The sequence below is a fragment of the Procambarus clarkii genome, chromosome 63, assembly GCF_040958095.1.
Source record: "Procambarus clarkii isolate CNS0578487 chromosome 63, FALCON_Pclarkii_2.0, whole genome shotgun sequence".
NCBI lineage: Eukaryota > Metazoa > Arthropoda > Malacostraca > Decapoda > Cambaridae > Procambarus > Procambarus clarkii.
Genome location: NC_091212.1, coordinates 6,414,000 through 6,433,420, shown reverse-complemented (window position 1 = coordinate 6,433,420; position 19,421 = coordinate 6,414,000). Strand labels below are relative to the sequence as shown.

Here is a 19,421-nt window from a genome sequence, read left to right as displayed (position 1 = left end):
GCACAGGAGCGGGGGGCTGTCTGTAGCTATTCTAGCCTGGATTATGTTATAATGAGGTTGGGGATGGGTGAGGTTCACCCATCCCATCCCACTTCGCCCAACTGGGATGGGTGAGGCTATGTTGGGTTGGGTGAAATAGATTTTACCACAGAAAAAAAATTCGTTAGCCAAATTGATGCTACGTACAAGGTGACGTCACGCGCGCGGGCGGGGTTTTAAAACATTGAACGTCAACGGTTTTAACGGTTTCAACGGTTTCAACGGTTTCCTCTTACCTAGCAGGTCGCCTTTTTAACGGAATCGACCAAAGCGTTACAAATGCAGCGTATTAGCCCAAGATTAATGCATCTAAATATTGACCATGTTCTTTGCATCGACCTTGACTGGGTAAATAGGTTGATTGGTCTCATATCTTTGTATTTTTTTTAGGCTTCTGGTTGGTAAAAACAGATTTTTTTTTTAAGGAGTGGATAGCGAAGCACTATACTGAAATCCTTATTTTGCTAAGCTCTTATAGAGCGGTGAGGAAGGCGCGATAATGCTTCGCTTCCTTAAGCTGATCAAGCTGCTTGTTGAGCTTGAGCCCCTTGTTGAGCCCCTCTGGGTGTGGACCGCTCGCTCAAGTTCTCCTTAATAATAAAAAAAACGGGTTCATCTGGATATATTCACAGTCCGCATTTTCAGAATATAAGACACCAACCATTCCTCGCAAAACAATTTAATATTCTGCGCGGAACTGAGCCAGAATTTTGGTTGGAAAAATATGCCAGATTGTGAATGTGTCAACAAAACTTGGGCCAGACTGACAGCAAACCACACACACACACACACACACACACACACACACACACACACACACACACACGTGTTGTTCATCATATGTGAGAGGAATGAACTATGAGGAAAGATTACTGGAACTGAACGTCACGTCACTGGAAGACAGAAGAGTTCAGGGAGACATGATTACTACCTACAAAATTCTCAGAGGAAATGACAGGGTAGATAAAGATATACTGTTTAACACGGGTGGTACGCGAACAAGGGGACACAGGTGGAAACTGAGTAACCAAATGAACGACAGAGACATTATCTTGAGGTTATCTTGAGATGATTTCGGGGCTTTTAGTGTCCCCGCGGCCCGGTCCTCGACCAGGCCTCCACCCCCAGGTAGCAGCCCGTGACAGCTGACTAACACCCAGGTACCTATTTTACTGCTAGGTAACAGGGGCATAGGGTGAAAGAAACTCTGCCCATTGTTTCTCGCCGGTGCCTGGGATCGAACCCAGGACCACAGGATCACAAGTCCCGCGTGCTGTCCGCTCGGCCGACCGACTCCCTAGAACTTTTAGAAAGAAATTAGAAAGAACTTTTTCAGTGTCAGAGTAGTTAACAAATGGAATGCATTAGGCAGTGATGTGGTGGAGGCTGACTCCATACACAGTTTCAAGTGTAGATATGATAAGAGCCCAATAGGCTCAGGAACCTGTACACCAGTTGACTGACAGTTGAGAGGCGGGGACCAAAGAGCCAGAGCTCAACCCCCGCAAGCACAACTAGGTGAGTACACACCTGAGCAACTACATCAACACACACCTGACCAGTCAGGTGTGTGTTGCCCGGTACACTGACGTCTAGGGGTCAGTGTCCCAGCCAATCACCACCAACCCTGGTGCTGGTGATTGGCGCAGTGGGCTGGGGCATCGCCTGTACCCTGAACCACCAATTTACGACACCTCCGTCAGCGCCCCGCCCCCCCCCCTTCCCTGCTCATCACCTCAACATCCCTCACATCCGTCAACACCCCGTCAACACCCCCCCCCCACCCTCGTAACACCTTCCCAGGGTTCGCCAAATGACCGAGACAAAATTTCCGTTATTTATAACGGTTTTATATATATATATATATATATATATATATATATATATATATATATATATATATATATATATATATATATATATATATATATATATATCCCAGTGGTGTGATGCAGTCTTCAGTATTATCAAACATTTTAAAACCGAAAATATTTTACTGTGAAGATTACATCCTCTGAAAAAAAAAATTCCGAAGAGGCTTCTGTAACTCGGGAGAGGATTCTCTGCTTTAAAACTTTGAAGTTTCGAATGGGTCTCGTGGTTTTGGAACGGGTTTACGGTGTTTTGGTAATCGGTTTATGCTTTTGGAATGGATCTGGCGTCCGAATGACTCTCCTGGCGTCCGAATGACTCTCCTGGCGTCCGAATGACTCTCCTGGCGTCAGAATGACTCTCCTGGCGTCCGAATGACTCTCCTGGCGTCCGAATGACTCTCCTGGCGTCCGAATGACTCTCCTGGCGTCCGAATGACTCTCCTGGCGTCCGAATGACTCTCCTGGCGTCCGAATGACTCTCCTGGCGTCAGAATGACTCTCCTGGCGTCCGAATGACTCTCCTGGCGTCAGAATGACTCTCGTGGCGTCAGAATGACTCTCCTGGCGTCAGAATGACTCTCCTGGCGTCTGCAAGGTTAATCTATTGTGAAAGCGGGAGATTCAAGACCCGGTCGCAGCCTTGATGGTGGCGGGAGCGGCACGAGGAGTCTCTTGAACACTATAATTACAGCAACACGCCTCTACCTCTATCCACTTTATCTAAGGAACGAGAGAGAAGGAGGGATTAGGATGGAGGAAGGATAGGAGGGACGAGGAGGAGGAGGAATGTGGGCGAGGAGGAGTTACAGGAAAGGCAAAGTTTCAAATCTAAAGTTTCAAAGCGGAATCGACAAAGAGGACACGAGAACAATGTTCAAAATGATGAGCAGAATGAGCGGATGGAGATGAAACTTGACGGGATAACTTGACCGGAGGGATAACTTGACAGGATAACTTGACCGGAGGGATAACTTGACGGGATAATTTGACCGGAGGGATAACTTTACGTGATAACTTCACGGGATAACTTGACCGGAGGGATAACTTGACTACAGCGTACCGCTGTTCTAAACGAAAACTCGGTGATAACATATACCAGAGATATTCGTAAATACATATCTATACCATATATACCACTCCCTCGCCTCTATAGAGCTTCTTTGTCTTGGTGTATGGACTTAAGGACCATCAACTTATCAACCAACCAGTATGCACACTTTGCATACCAGTATGCAGGACCATCAACTTATCAACCAACCAGTATGCACACTTTGCATACCAGTATGCAGGACCATCAACTTATCAACCAACCAGTATGCACACTTTAAACATAAGTCAGAACTGAGGTAAACTCAAGTGTATGTATACACCAAAGAAGTGTATATTACTTGCTGTGTAAACTGTTTACAGTTGCTCTCTCAAATGACTGGATACTTTGATGTATTAATTATACGTTTATACCACTTCTCTTAATACCCAAATGTAAATAAATAAGAAAATAAAAGTATCATTTAAATTATATATATATATATATATATATATATATATATATATATATATATATATATATATGTCGTACCTAGTAGCCAGAACGCACTTCTCAGCCTACTATGCAAGGCCCGATTTGCCTAATAAGCCAAGTTTTACTGAATTAATATATTTTCTCTAATTTTTTTCTTATGAAATGATAAAGCTACCCATTTCATTATGTATGAGGTCAATTTTTTTTTTATTGGAGTTAAAATTAACGTAGATATATGACCGAACCTAACCAACCCTACCTAACCTAACCTAACCTATCTTTATAGGTTAGGTTAGGTTAGGTTGCCAAAAACGTTAGGTTAGGTTAGGTTAGGTAGGTTAGGTTGTCGAAAAAACATTAATTCATGAAAACTAGGCTTATTAGGCAAATCGGGCCATGCACAGTAGGCTGAGAAGTGAGTTCTGGCTACTAGGTACGACATATATATATATATATATATATATATATATATATATATATATATATATATATATATATATATATATATATATATATATATATCGGGATTCATACAGTAAATTTAGATTATTCAGTATATAATTCTAATTATGTGTTATGCTATAATTACGACTGTAATAACAGTCTGTGTAATAGCTGTGTATATAATGTACTATAATTTTTTGTGTAACTCATTTATAAATGTACAACCATTTCTGAACTAAAGTTTTTTTTATTTGATTGTATATTAAACTGTGTTAATTTAACTAGTTGCCGGGAACTGATCAGATATACTGAGTCATAGAGAGCGATCCTGGCGATCTGATAGGTTATAGAACGGTAAGCCAGCTTTTCTATTACACTCAGAAATCAAAATTGCGTGATGCATCAAATGAACAAATCCACAAGGGCCGTGACGAGGATTCGAACCTGCGTCCGAGAGCATCCCAGACGCAGGTTCGAATCCTCGTCACGGCCCTTGTGGATTTGTTCAGCTTTTCTGTGTCATGTTATTTTCTCCATAGCCATGTAACTTTGCCCGTGGGGCCACAGAATGCAGGAAGCAGGTACTTGCCCGTTTCTACAGACTGGAGAAGCTCGGGCAACACTTGACTGCAAGTTTGACGGCCTCCAGGGAGAACTACAGCTGTCAAATAAACATGCATTTAATACGGCTTGACGGCATTTCTCAAACTTGAGATTCTATAAACAGTTTCTTGCTTACTCTTGAACAATTCCTTGTAGGGGAAAATGAACGTGCGCGCGCGCACACACACACACAACATTGGTACTAATGTTAGAGTTTAACCCAAGCAAATGTAATGTAATGAAGATAGGTGTAGGGAGCAGGAGGCCAGATACACGGTATCATCTGGGAGATGAAATACTTCAAGAGTCAGAGAGAGAGAGAGAGAATGACCTGGGGGTTGACATCACGCCAGACCTGTCCCCTGAAGCCCATATCAAGAGGATAACATCAGCGGCATATGTCAGGCTGGCCAACATAAGAACGGCATTTAGAAACTTGTGTAAGGAATCATTCAGAACTTTGTATACCACATATGTTATCTTCTTGAGGTTATCTTGAGATGATTTCGGGGCTTTTTAGTGTCCCCGCGGCCCGGTCCTCGACCAGGCCTCCACCCCCAGGAAGCAGCCCGTGACAGCTGACTAACTCCCAGGTACCTATTTACTGCTAGGTAACAGGGGCATTCAGGGTGAAAGAAACTTTGCCCATTTGTTTCTGCCTCGTGCGGGAATCGAACCCGCGCCACAGAATTACGAGTCCTGCGCGCTATCCACCAGGCTACGAGGCCCCATATGTCAGGCCAATCCTGGAGTATGCAGCCCCAGCATGGAGTCCATATCTAGTCATGCATAAGACTGAAATGGATAAGGTTCAAAGGTTTGCCACCAGACTAGCACTCGAGCTGAGAGGTATGAGCTACGAGGAGAGACTACGGGAATTAAACCTCACGTCGCTGGAAGACAGAAGATTTAGGGGGGGGGGGACATGCTCACCACATTCAAGATTCTCAAGGGAATTGATAGGGTAGACAAAGACAGGCTATTTAACACGTACATTTAAGGGGCACACGCACTAGGGGACACAGGTGGAAACTGAGTGCCCAAATGAGCCACAGAGATATTAGAAGGAACGTTTTTAGTGTCAGAGTGGTGGACAAATGGAATGCATTAGGCAGTGATGTGGTGGAGGCTGACTCCATACACAGTTTCAAATGAAATATGATAGAGCCCAGTAGGCTCAGGAACCTGTACAGCAGTTGATTGACGATTGAGAGGCGGGACCAAAGAGCCAGAACTCAACCCCCGCAAGCACAAATAGGTGAGTACACATACACACACACACAAACATTTTTGGCCAAGTTTCAAGAACTACAGATACAGCCAGAACGCTAATTCACAGCTGGGAAATGAAGAGCAGTTAAGTTGTGACACGGGAGTTTACAAACATGTCCACCAGATGTCAGCCCGGCGCCCCCCCCCCCCTGGCCGCAAGCAACCCCCCCCCTCCCCCCCTCCTACTCCCACTGTATATAAACAACTGCACGTGTTTCCTGTCAGCTGTCAGCTTTAAAGACGAAGCTTCCCTTCAACACCTGCCAGGCTCCTCTAGTGGGTGAGGCTTCCCTTCAACACCTGCCAGGCTCCTCTAGTGGACGAGGCTTCCCTTCAACACCTGCCAGGCTCCTCTAGTGGACGAGGCTTCCCTTCAACACTTGCCAGGCTCCTCTAGTGGACGAGGCTTCCCTTCAACACCTGCCAGGCTCCTCTAGTGGACGAGGCTTCCCTTCAACACCTGCCAGGCTCCTCTAGTGGACGAGGCTTCCCTTCAACACCTGCCAGGCTTCTCTAGTGGACGAGGCTTCCCTTCAACACCTGCCAGGCTCCTCTTGTGGACGAGGCTTCCCTTCAACACCTGCCAGGTTTCTCTAGTGGACGAGGCTTCCCTTCAACACCTGCCAGTCTCCTCTAGTGGACGAGGCTTCCCTTCAACACCTGCCAGGCTCCTCTAGTGGACGAGACTTCCCTTCAACACCTGTCAGGCTCCTCTAGTGGACGAGGCTTCCCTTCAACACCTGCCAGGCTCCTCTAGTGGACGAGGCTTCCCTTCAACACCTGCCAGTGCTCGTACATAGTCGAGGTTCATTGATATATATATATATATATATATATATATATATATATATATATATATATATATATATATATATATATATATATATGATGGCTGCTTCCTTGGTGAAACCTAATCAGCTCGGGTTCGGGATCCCCCTAGACTGTGAAGCTGGAACACATCCATACATTGCTGACCCCTCGGACCAGGAGGCACTGGTAAAGCTTGACTTTAAAAATGCCTTCAATCAAGTCAGCAGAGACGCTGTCCTCAGGGCTCTATACAACCATTTCCGTCCCCTTTACCCATTCATCTGATCGTGCTACAGTGGGGACTCTAAGCTTCTCTTTGTGGAGCATGAAATGGACTCATGTAAAGGAGTCCAACAAGGTTATCCCTTAGCCCCCCTCCTTTTCTGCTTAGCTATCAAAGAGGTCACTGATAGTCTGACAAGCAAGCTAAACATCTGGTACCTGGATGATGGCACTCTCGCCGGAGCACCGGATACCATTTTGGAGGATATAAGGAAAATCCAGGAGCAGGGAGCAGCCTTGGGCCTCATTCTCAATGCATCTAAATGTGAAATAGTCTCCCGCAACCCAGACATCACTGGCCAAATGAAACATGTTCTTCCAGACATTCTCGTTGTCGAGCCACGTGACTGCACCCTCCTGGGGGCCCCCATTGGCCCACAAGCAATCGAGGAGGTCCTGGCTGCAAAAGTCACTGATCTAAGGAGAGTGCTGGACAGGATTGACAAGATTGATGCCCATGATGATCTCTTCCTCCTCACAAGATGCCTGTCTCTCCCTAAGTTGGCTTACTTTCTGAGGTGTTCTCCATCTTTCAACATCCACTAGTGGTGATGGTCCACTAGTGGACAAAAAAACTGATGCCATGCTCAGCGCTGCAACATTAGACAAGGAGGAAGCTCACCTCAGAGCAGTGCGTGCCCCCCATGCGGGGGACTTCCTCCTAGCAGTACCCATGTCGGCAACAGCCACGTTTCGAAATCCAAAATCCCTTCGTGTAGCAGTGGCCCTCCGCCTTGGTGCCCCAATTCACACTGAATACAAGTGTATTTGAAACAGGGTGGAAGCAGACCAATATGGACTGCATGGGTTGCACTGCAGAAGAGCCAAGGACTGGCATGCAAGACACAACGAGGTCAATGACATCATCAAGAGGAGCCTTGCCTCGGCTCAGTGCCCAGCAGAGAGAGAACCTCGAATCCTAGGGTACCAAAACCCGGATGACCCCGCACTTCGTCCTGATGGCATCACAATATACTCCTGGAAGAGGGGAAGACAGCTGGCGTGGGACTACACATGTGTATCCACCCTGGCTGACACCTACATACACTTCGGTGCTGATCAAGCAGGCCAACCACAGAGAAATAGCAATTTCAGTCAAGTCCAGACGATTGGAAGGACAATACACCTTTGTCCCCATAGAATCTAAGACGCTCGACCGCTGGGGTAGGAGTGCTTTAGAATTTCTCAAAGAATTAGGTTCCAGGCTCATTAACATCACCAGAGACCCAAGAGCTGCCAATTTCCTGTTTCAGCGCCTCAGTGTGGCGATCCAGAGGGGAAACGCCTGCTGCTTCCTCCGTTCCTGTCCTGAATGGGTGGAGCTCCAAGTGATCCATAACCTTTAAACACTAGTTGTATTAACTAATGTACATCCTGTAACCTTTAAATATCTAAGCACAACAAAGCAATATATATATATATATATATATATATATATATATATATATATATATATATATATATATATATATATATATATATAATCGTGACGTGCCTATAATACACTGAAGTCAGACACAATCACACGTGACCTTGCCTAATATTCAATTAAATGTAAAGGAACAACCATAACTCAACCCAAATTTACGAGGTCATTCCAGGGTGCTGGGCGACAGTTATTACAGCTAATGAGCAGTGAGTTCTGGAAGGTGGTCGATGCCCAATAAACATTTAACCCCAGAGAGAGTGTCGAGTAGGTAGCAGGGAGCTCTTTGTGGTTTCATATAGGTGTTATAGTCACTAGGCTATAGGCTACTAGGCTCATGTGCTTGGGGGTCACTAGACTATAGGCTACTAGGCTCATGTGCTTGTGGTCACTAGGCTATAGACTACTAGGGCTCATGTGCTTGTGGACTATAGGCTACTAGGCTCATGTGCTTCTGGACTATAGGCTACTACACTCAAATATACATATATATGGCTCTTCCAGGTGTATTCCATTGTGACAAACGTCTGTCCTGTGCTTTAGGGATTGCAATCAAAGGAATTTCAGGCGTGTCCAATAGTTTAGATGTTTGAGTAGATTGATGACTACTGTGTTTGTTCTGTATGTGTGTGTTTGTGTCAGTTGCCAATTCTCCCAGTTTTAAATTTGGGTGTTAGTATGAAGGTATTTTCCAGTTTAAGGAACAAGTGGAAGACGTTAGTGGCTTAAAATTTCTTGTGTAAAACTTTCGTTTTATCGAGCCTCTGTTTTCGAGTTCGAGTCTTTATCGGAGCCTTTATCGAGCCTAATATCTATTTTATATAGATATTATTTTATCTATCATTTGTTTTGTGGTAGTTACTCTATTGTGTTCTAAGTGGTATTGTATTGTATTATATATATATATATATATATATATATATATATATATATATATATATATATATATATATATATATATAATACTATATTATATATAGTATTGTGTTATATTCTAAGGTATAGTTCCATTATACTTCCCATTATCTTCTATTTTAAAAGAAAATCGTAACTAGGATATCGTAACATATCGTAACTACAAGTTGTTCATTAACACAAAGTTCACGTGAGAACATCCCCCATAACACTGCAGATAATTATATGTAAATATATATTCATTGCACGTCGAGGCACATTATCTATGGTATTGCAAAGGGAAGATAAAGCCAAACTGTCTTTGATTTTTCTGCCAAATTGTCTGGGATATTGCAAGAAAATTAGCTGTACTCTTATTGAGAAGACATAATCAAATTAGCTGTGAAATTACTAAGAGCCAATATGCAAATTAGCTGCGACATAACTGAAGACATAATCCCATTGGCTGTGAGATTACCGAGAGGCGCCATAATCAAATGTACAATAACACACTTCGTAGCTGTCGTTACTATCGTGGCCACTTAAGATGACCCTAGGACGGCCAGTTTCCTTTTCCAGCGCCTCAGTGTGACGATCCAGAGGGGGAATGCCCGCTGCGGCGTCGGAGGAGTTTGAAGACATCTACAGCCTCTAAGAAACAAAACTTCCATTTATTTCCTCTTAATGCTCACTTTTTGTAACCATTCAGTTAAGTAACTGTGTAACCTTGTATAATAAAGTGCGTACTAATAATAGTGGTAATTAAAAAAAGGGGGTGGGAGGAGATGCAAATTCTCATGCCACATTTAGAATCAAACGACAGGTTTTTATCCGAATGCTCTGTATTTCCTTCTCCTAGGCTATGGGTCCCTGCAATTACACACACACACACACACACACACATATATATATATATATATATATATATATATATATATATATATATATATATATATATATATATATATATATGTCGTACCTAGTAGCCAGAATGCACTTCTCGGCCTACTATGCAAGGCCCGATTTGCCTAATAAGCCAAGTTTTCCTGAACTAATATATTTTCTCTAATTTTTTTCTTATGAAATGATAAAGCTACCCATTTCATTATGTATGAGGTTAATTTTTTTTATTGGAGTTAAAATTAACGTAAGATATATGACCGAACCTAACCAACCCTACCTAACCTATCTTTATAGGTTAGGTTAGGTTAGGTAGCCGAAAAAGTTAGGTTAGGTTAGGTTAGGTAGTCGAAAAACAATTAATTCATGAAAACTTGGCTTATTAGGTAAATTGGGCCTTGCATAGTAGGCTGAGAAGTGCGTTCTGGCTACTAGGTACGACATATATATATATATATATATATATATATATATATATATATATATATATATATATATATATATGTATATATATACATATATATATACATATATATACAGCGATAGCAGGCGGCTTGACGTTTGCGAGGCACTACACATCAAGAAGTCAACACCAGCAATCAACAGCCAATTATTGCACAACTATATTCTACCCACCTCAAGACTCCGCTCCAATATAGAAGCATCAAGAAATATGGACCAATAGGCTTTCTACAAACACTTCTATTCAATACCCATTGTTTCTGTTCTGTCTTGTGTTGATACTTTTAATACCCTATTAATATCCCCTCTTGGTCTGTCTTGTGTTAATGCCACATCACCCCTCCCACCTCACTCAAATGTAGATATAAAATCAGAGATACGTAAGTTCTAATCAGTTGTGTATTTGTGAAGTCTTTGAAAATGTAATAAGTTTTACGAAACGCGCCCGTGTCGCGTCAGACTAGAAATAAAAATGAATTTTGGAGAAGTGATTTTTGATTTACCTCCAACAGTGAAGCGTAATGTACGAAAGATTGAGAAAATTCGTGTTAGAATTATTAATCTTACTTTTTCGGTCATATTTAATAGTATATATATATATATATATATATATATATATATATATATATATATATATATATATATATATATATTGCTGCCTCGCTTCAACACAATGGAAGCTTATGCAGTATCAGATAAGGTCATCACAGACCAAAAACCCTCACAGAACTGCAGGTAGGAATTAGCAACAATTCGAGGTCCACCTCTATCTCCGCCTGGCGGGTGTTTTTACAACTAATAGACTATCTTCGACTCCCTCTGACCACTTGGTCTAGACGGTAGAGCGACGGTCTCGCTTCATGCAGGTCGGCGTTCAATCCCCGACGGTCTTTGGGCACCATTCCCCCTCCCCCCGTCCCATCCCAAATCCTTATCCTCACCCCCCTTCCCAGTGCTATATAGTCGTCATGGCTTGGCGCTTTCCCCTGATATTTCCTTTCCTCTAATTATGTTGTAAATTATAACATAGGTTCCAGCACTCGTTAAAAGCATGACCCAGTTTAGCCATATGCTTGGCAGTCCCCAGAGTGCAGGTTCGAATCCTCCACATGGCTCCAACCGACTTTAACGAACATTTAAAAATTTAAAAAAACAAAAATCGTACCAACTTGACCGTTAACGGTTTTCTCAGTTTTCGAATATTTGAGTTAGGAACAAATTAGCGGTTACGCGGCTATTAATGTTGCGAAAGGTGTCTGACCTTCGCTAGAGTCTCTGTCCTTACGACGCAATGACATAGTTAGGTCCCTTCTTCTCCTCCGCTCGTTACAGCTGGGTTCCTTAAGTGTGCCTACAGTCTTATCAGGAAGACGGCTTCGTCAGAGCCAGAAGGTAATCTTATTTGATTGTTTTCTGATTTAGTCTGTCTCTCTCTGTCTCTCTCTCTCTCGTGTCTCTGTCTGTGTCTGTCTGTCTGTCTCTCTCTCTCCCTCTCTCTCTCTTGCAATGTTGCAAGGTGCCTTTGTTTGGTGTCTGGTCAACACGGCAGGTCTTGCCCCTCCCCCCCCTGACAGCTGTGGCAGATCTCCCCCCCCTCCCCTGACAGCTGTGGCAGATCTCCCCCCTCCCCTGACAGCTGTGGCAGATCTCCCCCCTCCCCTGACAGCTGTGGCAGATCTCCCCCCCTCCCCTGACAGCTGTGGCAGATCTCCTCCCCCTCCCCTGACAGCTGTGGCAGATCTCCCCCCCTCCCCTGACAGCTGTGGCAGATCTCCCCCCCTCCCCTGACAGCTGTGGCAGATCTCCCCCCCCCCACTGGCAGCTGCGGCAGATCTCCCCTCCCCCCTGGCGGCTGCGGCAGGCCTGCCACAAGGGGGTCACTATCTGCCGCGGGTGCGGTAAAGGGGGGGGGGGCGATACCAGCGCCACAGAGAGTAGCGGGAGTCGTTGTGGCGGCACCACACTACTCCTTATCAACACCCTCTAAACTATCTTAATGGAACGACCTGAGAGAGTGTAGTGCCAACTCTCAGCCAACCCATATAATGCCTTTTCTTGCTCTTGGGCGTGACGCAACACGTCCTAAGACCAAGTCCATTCCGTCCAGCGCTCGACCCCAAAGATTCATTTAGCAGTTTTAATATTCATTCAAAATATGAATTTTCTCAAATATAAATTAATATTATTCTATATTAGCATAATGTGTATATTTTAGGCATTGGTTAGGTTAGGTGTTTAGGTTCTGTTGGCGATTATTTGTATTTGTAGTACGTGGGTGAAGCATTTACAGCGTTGTGGTTCAAACAACAGTCGTTAGTGATAGAACAAGGCCTAGCTGACAGCCAGCGTGCATGGGGGTGGGGGGAGGGGGGGGGGATTGTGTGAAAATCCTGTTAGGCAAATCGGGCCTTGCATAGTAGGCTGAGAAGTGCGTTCTGGCTACTAGGTACGACATATATATATATATATATATATATATATATATATATATATATATATATATATATATATATATATATACTAGCACCCGTTGCGCTTCGGGTAAGTCCTTAATCCTTATTTTCCCCGGAATACGACCCGCCAAATCGTTTAACAACCAGGTACCCATTTTACTGTTGGGTGAACAGAGGCTACAGTTAAGGGTTAGCGCCCAGTCAATCCTCCCCGGGCCAGGATACGAACCCAGGACAAAGCGCTTGCGAAACGCCAAGCGTGTGTGTTACCATTTCGCCACGGGGACTGGTAAAAGAGCATTCCCGGTAGTAATAAATATTCGACTGACCCAAATATCGGCCAGAACACATAAGTCAAGAATCAGTATAGAATGTCACAACCCAAACTGCCTATCTGGTAATTCATGTTTTCTTATAGAAGCGTGTATAGTGTTCCCTCGAGTTGTCACAACCGACTGTAACAAACTATTCACGAAAACACCCGAACCTAACCTAGCCGACGACCCACATGTGGAAAACGTGAATGGGTTGTGAGCTGCCATGATTTATAGTTCATCATATACTCTCCGTTGGGGGGATTATGATGTCAAAATGAGATGTAGTATTGGAGAGGATTGGCTCTTCAACCAGCTGAGCAGCGGCGCCACTGTCGGAGTGACGTGATGTTCGTAAACGGCCATCAGTTTAAATTCAAATTCAAATGTTTATTTAGGTAAAGTACATACATACAAGGGGTGATACAGATTTTGATGGATTTGTAGATAGAGCTAGGACATACTATGCCTAAAGCCACTATTACGCAAAGCCATTTCGGGCGGTATATTGACGGGCAATCAGTAAGGAATCACCATAACTAGTCCCAGCGCCCGAGGACAATGGCAGGAAGATATGAACCAAACTGACAGCCCCTAAAACACTCCCAAGTCAGTAGACCATGTAGAAGTATATTGCCAACTTACATTAACGTTTTTCAGGCTGACATTTTCATGAGGCTACGCTTCCCCCTCCCTCCCCCTCCCTCCCCATCCCCTTCCATAGGAAATGTATATGTTTATCTCTCAGAATGTTCGGTAATACGTTTATTGCTTGTGATGTGTGTCTATGTATGTATTAACACGATGTACTGAACGGGGTGAGAATAGCTTGAGCTACCTCATCCCTTTGTGTGTATTTTACCTCAATAAACTTATTTCAATTTCAATTCACTTCCACCCACACCAAAAGACCTTTGTCCCCTCTACGCTACATGGAAGCACAGTCATATATTAATATTCTCCCTACATATGTAGCCAACAGGAGAAATGTTACATTGATCACGATTTAAATTAATAGAATATGAAGCATAAAAGACACAACAGTAACGAGAAGGAAGGTGCAGCTAGTGTGGGGAACACAGGCGGGCCAAGGCCTGGCGGAGAGGCGAGGAAACACAGGCGGGCCAAGGCCTGGCGGAGAGGCGAGGAAAATAACGGTACTGAAGGGCGACAATGGTCCCTACAAGGCCGTGGGGGGGGGGGGGATCTGACCTGGGCACCTGAAGTCGGAGTCGTGCAGCTCGGCGACCTCCTTCCCCCTGAGCGTCTGGGGAGCGTGGCACTTGGTGAAGAGGGCGAGGGTAGGGTGTCGTCGCAGCCAGCGACCCAGCCACGACAGGCGGCAGTCACAGATGAACGGGTTGTCCGCCAGACGGACGCTCCTGAGAGCGTTCATACGTTCAAACAGCTCCCGGGGCAGCGTCGTCAGGTTGTTGTTGTTCAAGGTCCTGTTGAATACAAGAACGTATAAGGTCCTGTTGAATACAAGAACGTATAAGGTCCTGTTGAATACAAGAACGTATAAGGTCCTGTTGAATACAAGAACGTATAAGGTCCTGTTGAATACAAGAACGTATAAGGTCCTGTTGAATACAAGAACGTATAAGGTCCTGTTGAATACAAGAACGTATAAGGTCCTGTTGAATACAAGAACGTATAAGGTCCTGTTGAATACAAGAACGTATAAGGTCCTGTTGAATACAAGAACGTATAAGGTCCTGTTGAATACAAAAACGCGTAAATTAATTCAACTGCAGAAGGGGTATTGGGACTAGAGAGGCGGCTCCTATATCCCTGGAAACACAAACCGAAACTGTCTCTATTTTCCGCTTATTTCAACTTGTAATAAAGTTGTTACATCTTGGCTTAACGTGTTTATGACGTATTAGAACGTTGTTACAACTTGCTATATTGGTTGTTGTAACTGGTTAGGTGTTAAAACTTGCTCGAACGTTGTACCAACGTCGTAGTTTCGGTGTGTGTTTGACGGGATACCCACACAAACACACGTTTACATATATATCTAATCTATGATGACCAGACCACACACCTGAAGACGACGACGTTTCGCTCCCTCCTAAACCATTATCAAATCATTTGTCAACATTATCACAATCGACTTGAGAATGATCCAGGACGGACCGAAACGTCGTTGTCGTCGTCACCTCATCTCCAGGTATCAGGAGGTAGGTATCATATATGATACCTGATGACATATCACGTATCATCTCCTGACATGTCATCATATCTTCAGCCGCGTTACTGTGACTCATCCTCTGCATGTCTAACCTACGCTTGAAACAACCCAGCTATCCCCCCCCCCCCCACGTCTTTCATGTTACCCCGATAATTTGATCCATAAATCAACAAAGTTATTTTTCAACCAATATTTACCATGATTGCCAAACACGCTCCTTCATCTCCCACAATCCTTCATCTCCCACAATCCTTCATCTCCCACAACAATCTTTTCCAAGCGCTTGTTGTCTTATAAACAAAATATTTAGTCTATACTACACGGATAACTTTATTTTCTGTTGTAGAGGGGAGCCATCCGGCCGAGCGGACAGCACACTGGACTTGTGATCCTGTGGTCCTGGGTTCGATCCCAGGCGCCGGCGAGAAACAATGGGTAGAGTTTCTTTCACCCTATGCCCCTGTTACCTAGCAGTAAAATAGGTACCTGGGTGTTAGTCAGCTGTCACGGGCTGCTTCCTGGGGGTGGAGGCCTGGTCGAGGACCGGGCCGCGGGGACACTAAAAGCCCCGAAATCATCTCAAGATAACCTCAAGATAGTGTATATTCTAGTAAGTGTTCGCAACAGCTAATCAAACCGTAATCATATTCCCGGCGAACTTTCTGACACCAAAATAGTATTGTGATTTTTGTGTAGGTATCTGTTAGTTATATGTAAGATATATGTGTGTGTGTGTGTGTGTGTGTGTGTGTGTGTGTGTGTGTGTGTGTGTGTGTGTGTGTGTGTGTGTGTGTGTGTGTGTGTGTGTGTGTGTGTGTGTGTGGATCTGATCCTGGATCACCGGAGTTTTGGTGTATGATGCAAAAAATACATTTCTTGTGCTCATGTTCACAAGAAAATGTAAATAAACAGAAAAAGATTCATGATAATGTATGGTTTAACGTATGTGAAGGAGAGAGGTTATCTTGAGATGATTTCGGGGCTTTAGTGTCCCCGCGGCCCGGTCCTCGACCAGGCCTCCACCCCCAGGAAGCAGCCCGTGACAGCTGACTAACACCCAGGTACCTATTTTACTGCTAGGTAACAGGGGCATAGATTGAAAGAAACTCTGCCCAATGTTTCTCGCCGGCGCCTGGGATCGAACCCAGGACCACAGGATCATAAGTCCAGCGTGCTGTCCGCTCGGCCGACCGGCTCCACTCCACTCCTATATTTCCTCCATGGAGGATATATAATGTTTCAGAGAGTGGATATTCACTTGATCTATGAACATTGAGTTGGGACAATGTATATTCCACACGACATTGGTGTATAGAGTGACGTGAAGTTCCCCATAGCCTCATTACCACAAAATATCTGTACACAATTTTTTTTGAAACATGAGGCTTCAACTGCCACTCGCGGGGTTGCCAGTGATCGCCGAATGTGTAACTAATTCCATTGTATCTCATCTGCTGGTGGCTTTATATAAGTTTTTGTAATAACAAATGTTATTTGTTTGTGGCTGGAAAACAAGAGGAGTATATTTAACTTGAAAAAAAAGCATTTCATTAAATATTTATTCTAATCTCAGCAATACCTTGTTAAATCAACAGAGAAAACTTTCTGCACCGATTAAATAATTAATAGACTTTACAACCTATTTACTTGAAAATTTGTATAAAAGGTGATACAAGAGGATAGAGTGGCTCCGTAGTCTTGAGTCAAACGGCTCCTGTTAAGGGCAGATAGAAGGGAAGGGAACTATCAGGAGAAAACACCAGACAATTTCAACTAATATAGCACTAGGATAAGGATTTGGGATGGGACGGGGGGGAGGGGGAAGGAATGGTGCCCAACCACTTTATGGACGGTCGTCGGGGATTGAACACCGACCTGCATGAACCGAGGACCGTCGCTCTACCGTCCACCCCAAGATAATCAGTTTTTTCTCCTGAATGATTGTATTTAACACTTTTCTTCAATACTTAATCCTTGAAACACGTTTGCCTTCACTAGTAAAAATAATTTAGAGTGGCTGGTATTATTTAATGTATTTTTTCCCTTTATTTTGATATTAACTTTTGATATATTTTGATATTTTGATATTGATATTATTATTATTTTAATATTTATATTTTATATATTTTGATATTTTCAGTCATTTTCTTCAGTTCATTGCCTGTTATTTTACGCCGTGTTGCTTTAATGGATATAAACTTATATATTAAATCGTTATTTTATTAAATCCTTGATGTTGACTGTCTTAACTTTGAACACTGTTTCCTCAAGACACATTTCAATCTGGGGAAGACGTAATAGAACACTAATCAAATAGCGTAGTAAAGCATTGAAGCGGGACTGAAGAAACCAGACCGCTACGATATGACAATTTCTGATAATAAATAAAATAACCTAGATGGATCCATTCTAGCTCCCTGGAAACACAAACCGAAACTGTCTCTATTTTCCGCTTGTTACAACTTGTAATAAAGTTGTTACATCTTGGCTTAACGTGTTTATGACGTATTAAAATGTCATTACAACTTGCTATATTGGTTGTTATAACTGGTTAGGAGGTGTTAAAACTTGTTCGAACGTTGTACCAACGTCGTAGTTTCGGTGTGTGTATGACGGGCTGTCACACCAACCTGACAGTTAGACAGGCATATATCCTGTCCACTTCTCCAAGGAAATAACATTTTTTAGGACACACTGAAGTTATAAAAAAAATAAAGCTGAAAATACATTTACAGCCCTTTTTAACTCTTTTTTTTCTAGAAAAGCTAATGGCAAAAGAGATGTCTCATGTTATTATTCAGTGTCATACATTACTTATTGTCTATTATAAGGAAGATTCCACTGCCCAAATATTCCGATAGGTTGAGTGTGAATGCGAGCCTAGGGCCAGATTCACGAAGCAGTTACCCACGTACATACGAACGTGTACATCTTTCTTCAATCTATGACGGCTTTGGTTACGTTTATGAAAGAGTTTACAAGCATGAAAACTTGCCAATCAACTGTTGTTGTTGTTATAAACAGCCTCCTGGTGCTTCGGAGCTCATTAACTGTTTAATAATTGTAAACAAAGCCGCCAAAGATTCAGAAAAGATGTACAGGTTCGTAAGTGCTTGCGTAACTGTTCCGTGAATCTGGCCCCCTCGAGCCCGGCAGCTCAGCAATTGGGATTTGCATCATATTATTGCACAAAACAAATATGTTTTATGTTAACAAGAAACGAAAATGGGTAAATAGATATACCTATTTGGCCCATTACGGGCTATTCATGCCCGTGCCGCCTCCTCCCCCACAACCTCATACCTCCCCCCACAACCTCATACCTACCCCCCACAACCTCATACCCCCCCACAACTTCATACCTCCCCCCACTACCTCATACCTCCCCTTACAACCTCATACCTCCCCTTACAACCTCACCCCCCCACAACCTCCTACCTCCCCTTACAACCTCATACCTCCCCCCCACAACCTCATACCTCCCCCCCACAACCTCATACCTCCCCCCCACAACCTCATACCTACCCCCTACAACCTCATACCTCCCCCCACAACCTCATACCTCCCCCCCACAACCTCATACCTACCCCCCACAACCTCATACCTACCCCCCACAACCTCATACCTCCCCCCACAACCTCATACCTACCCCCCACAACCTCATACCTACCCCCCACAACCTCACACCTCCCCCCACAACCTCATACCTACCCCCCACAACCTCATACCTCCCCCCCACAACCTCATACCCCCCACAACCTCATACCTCCCACAACCTCATACCTACCCCCCACAACCTCATACCTCCCCCCCCACAACCTCATACCTACCCCCCACAACCTCATACCTCCCCCCCACAACCTCATACCTCCCCTCCACAACCTCATACCTCCCCCCCACAACCTCATACCTCCCCCCCACAACCTCAT

At 43.9% G+C, this 19,421-nt stretch overlaps 1 protein-coding gene across 1 annotated transcript in view; it reads right to left on the bottom strand.

The window, feature by feature from the left end:
• The window catches only part of LOC123751064 (protein slit-like), a 758,079-nt gene that overhangs the window by 117,596 nt on the left and 621,062 nt on the right, over window positions 1-19,421 (bottom strand). The window contains exon 7 of the mRNA XM_069308639.1: window positions 14,508-14,743. Within this exon, the coding sequence (XP_069164740.1) occupies window positions 14,508-14,743 (236 nt within the window). The remainder of the gene's footprint in view (window positions 1-14,507; window positions 14,744-19,421) is intronic.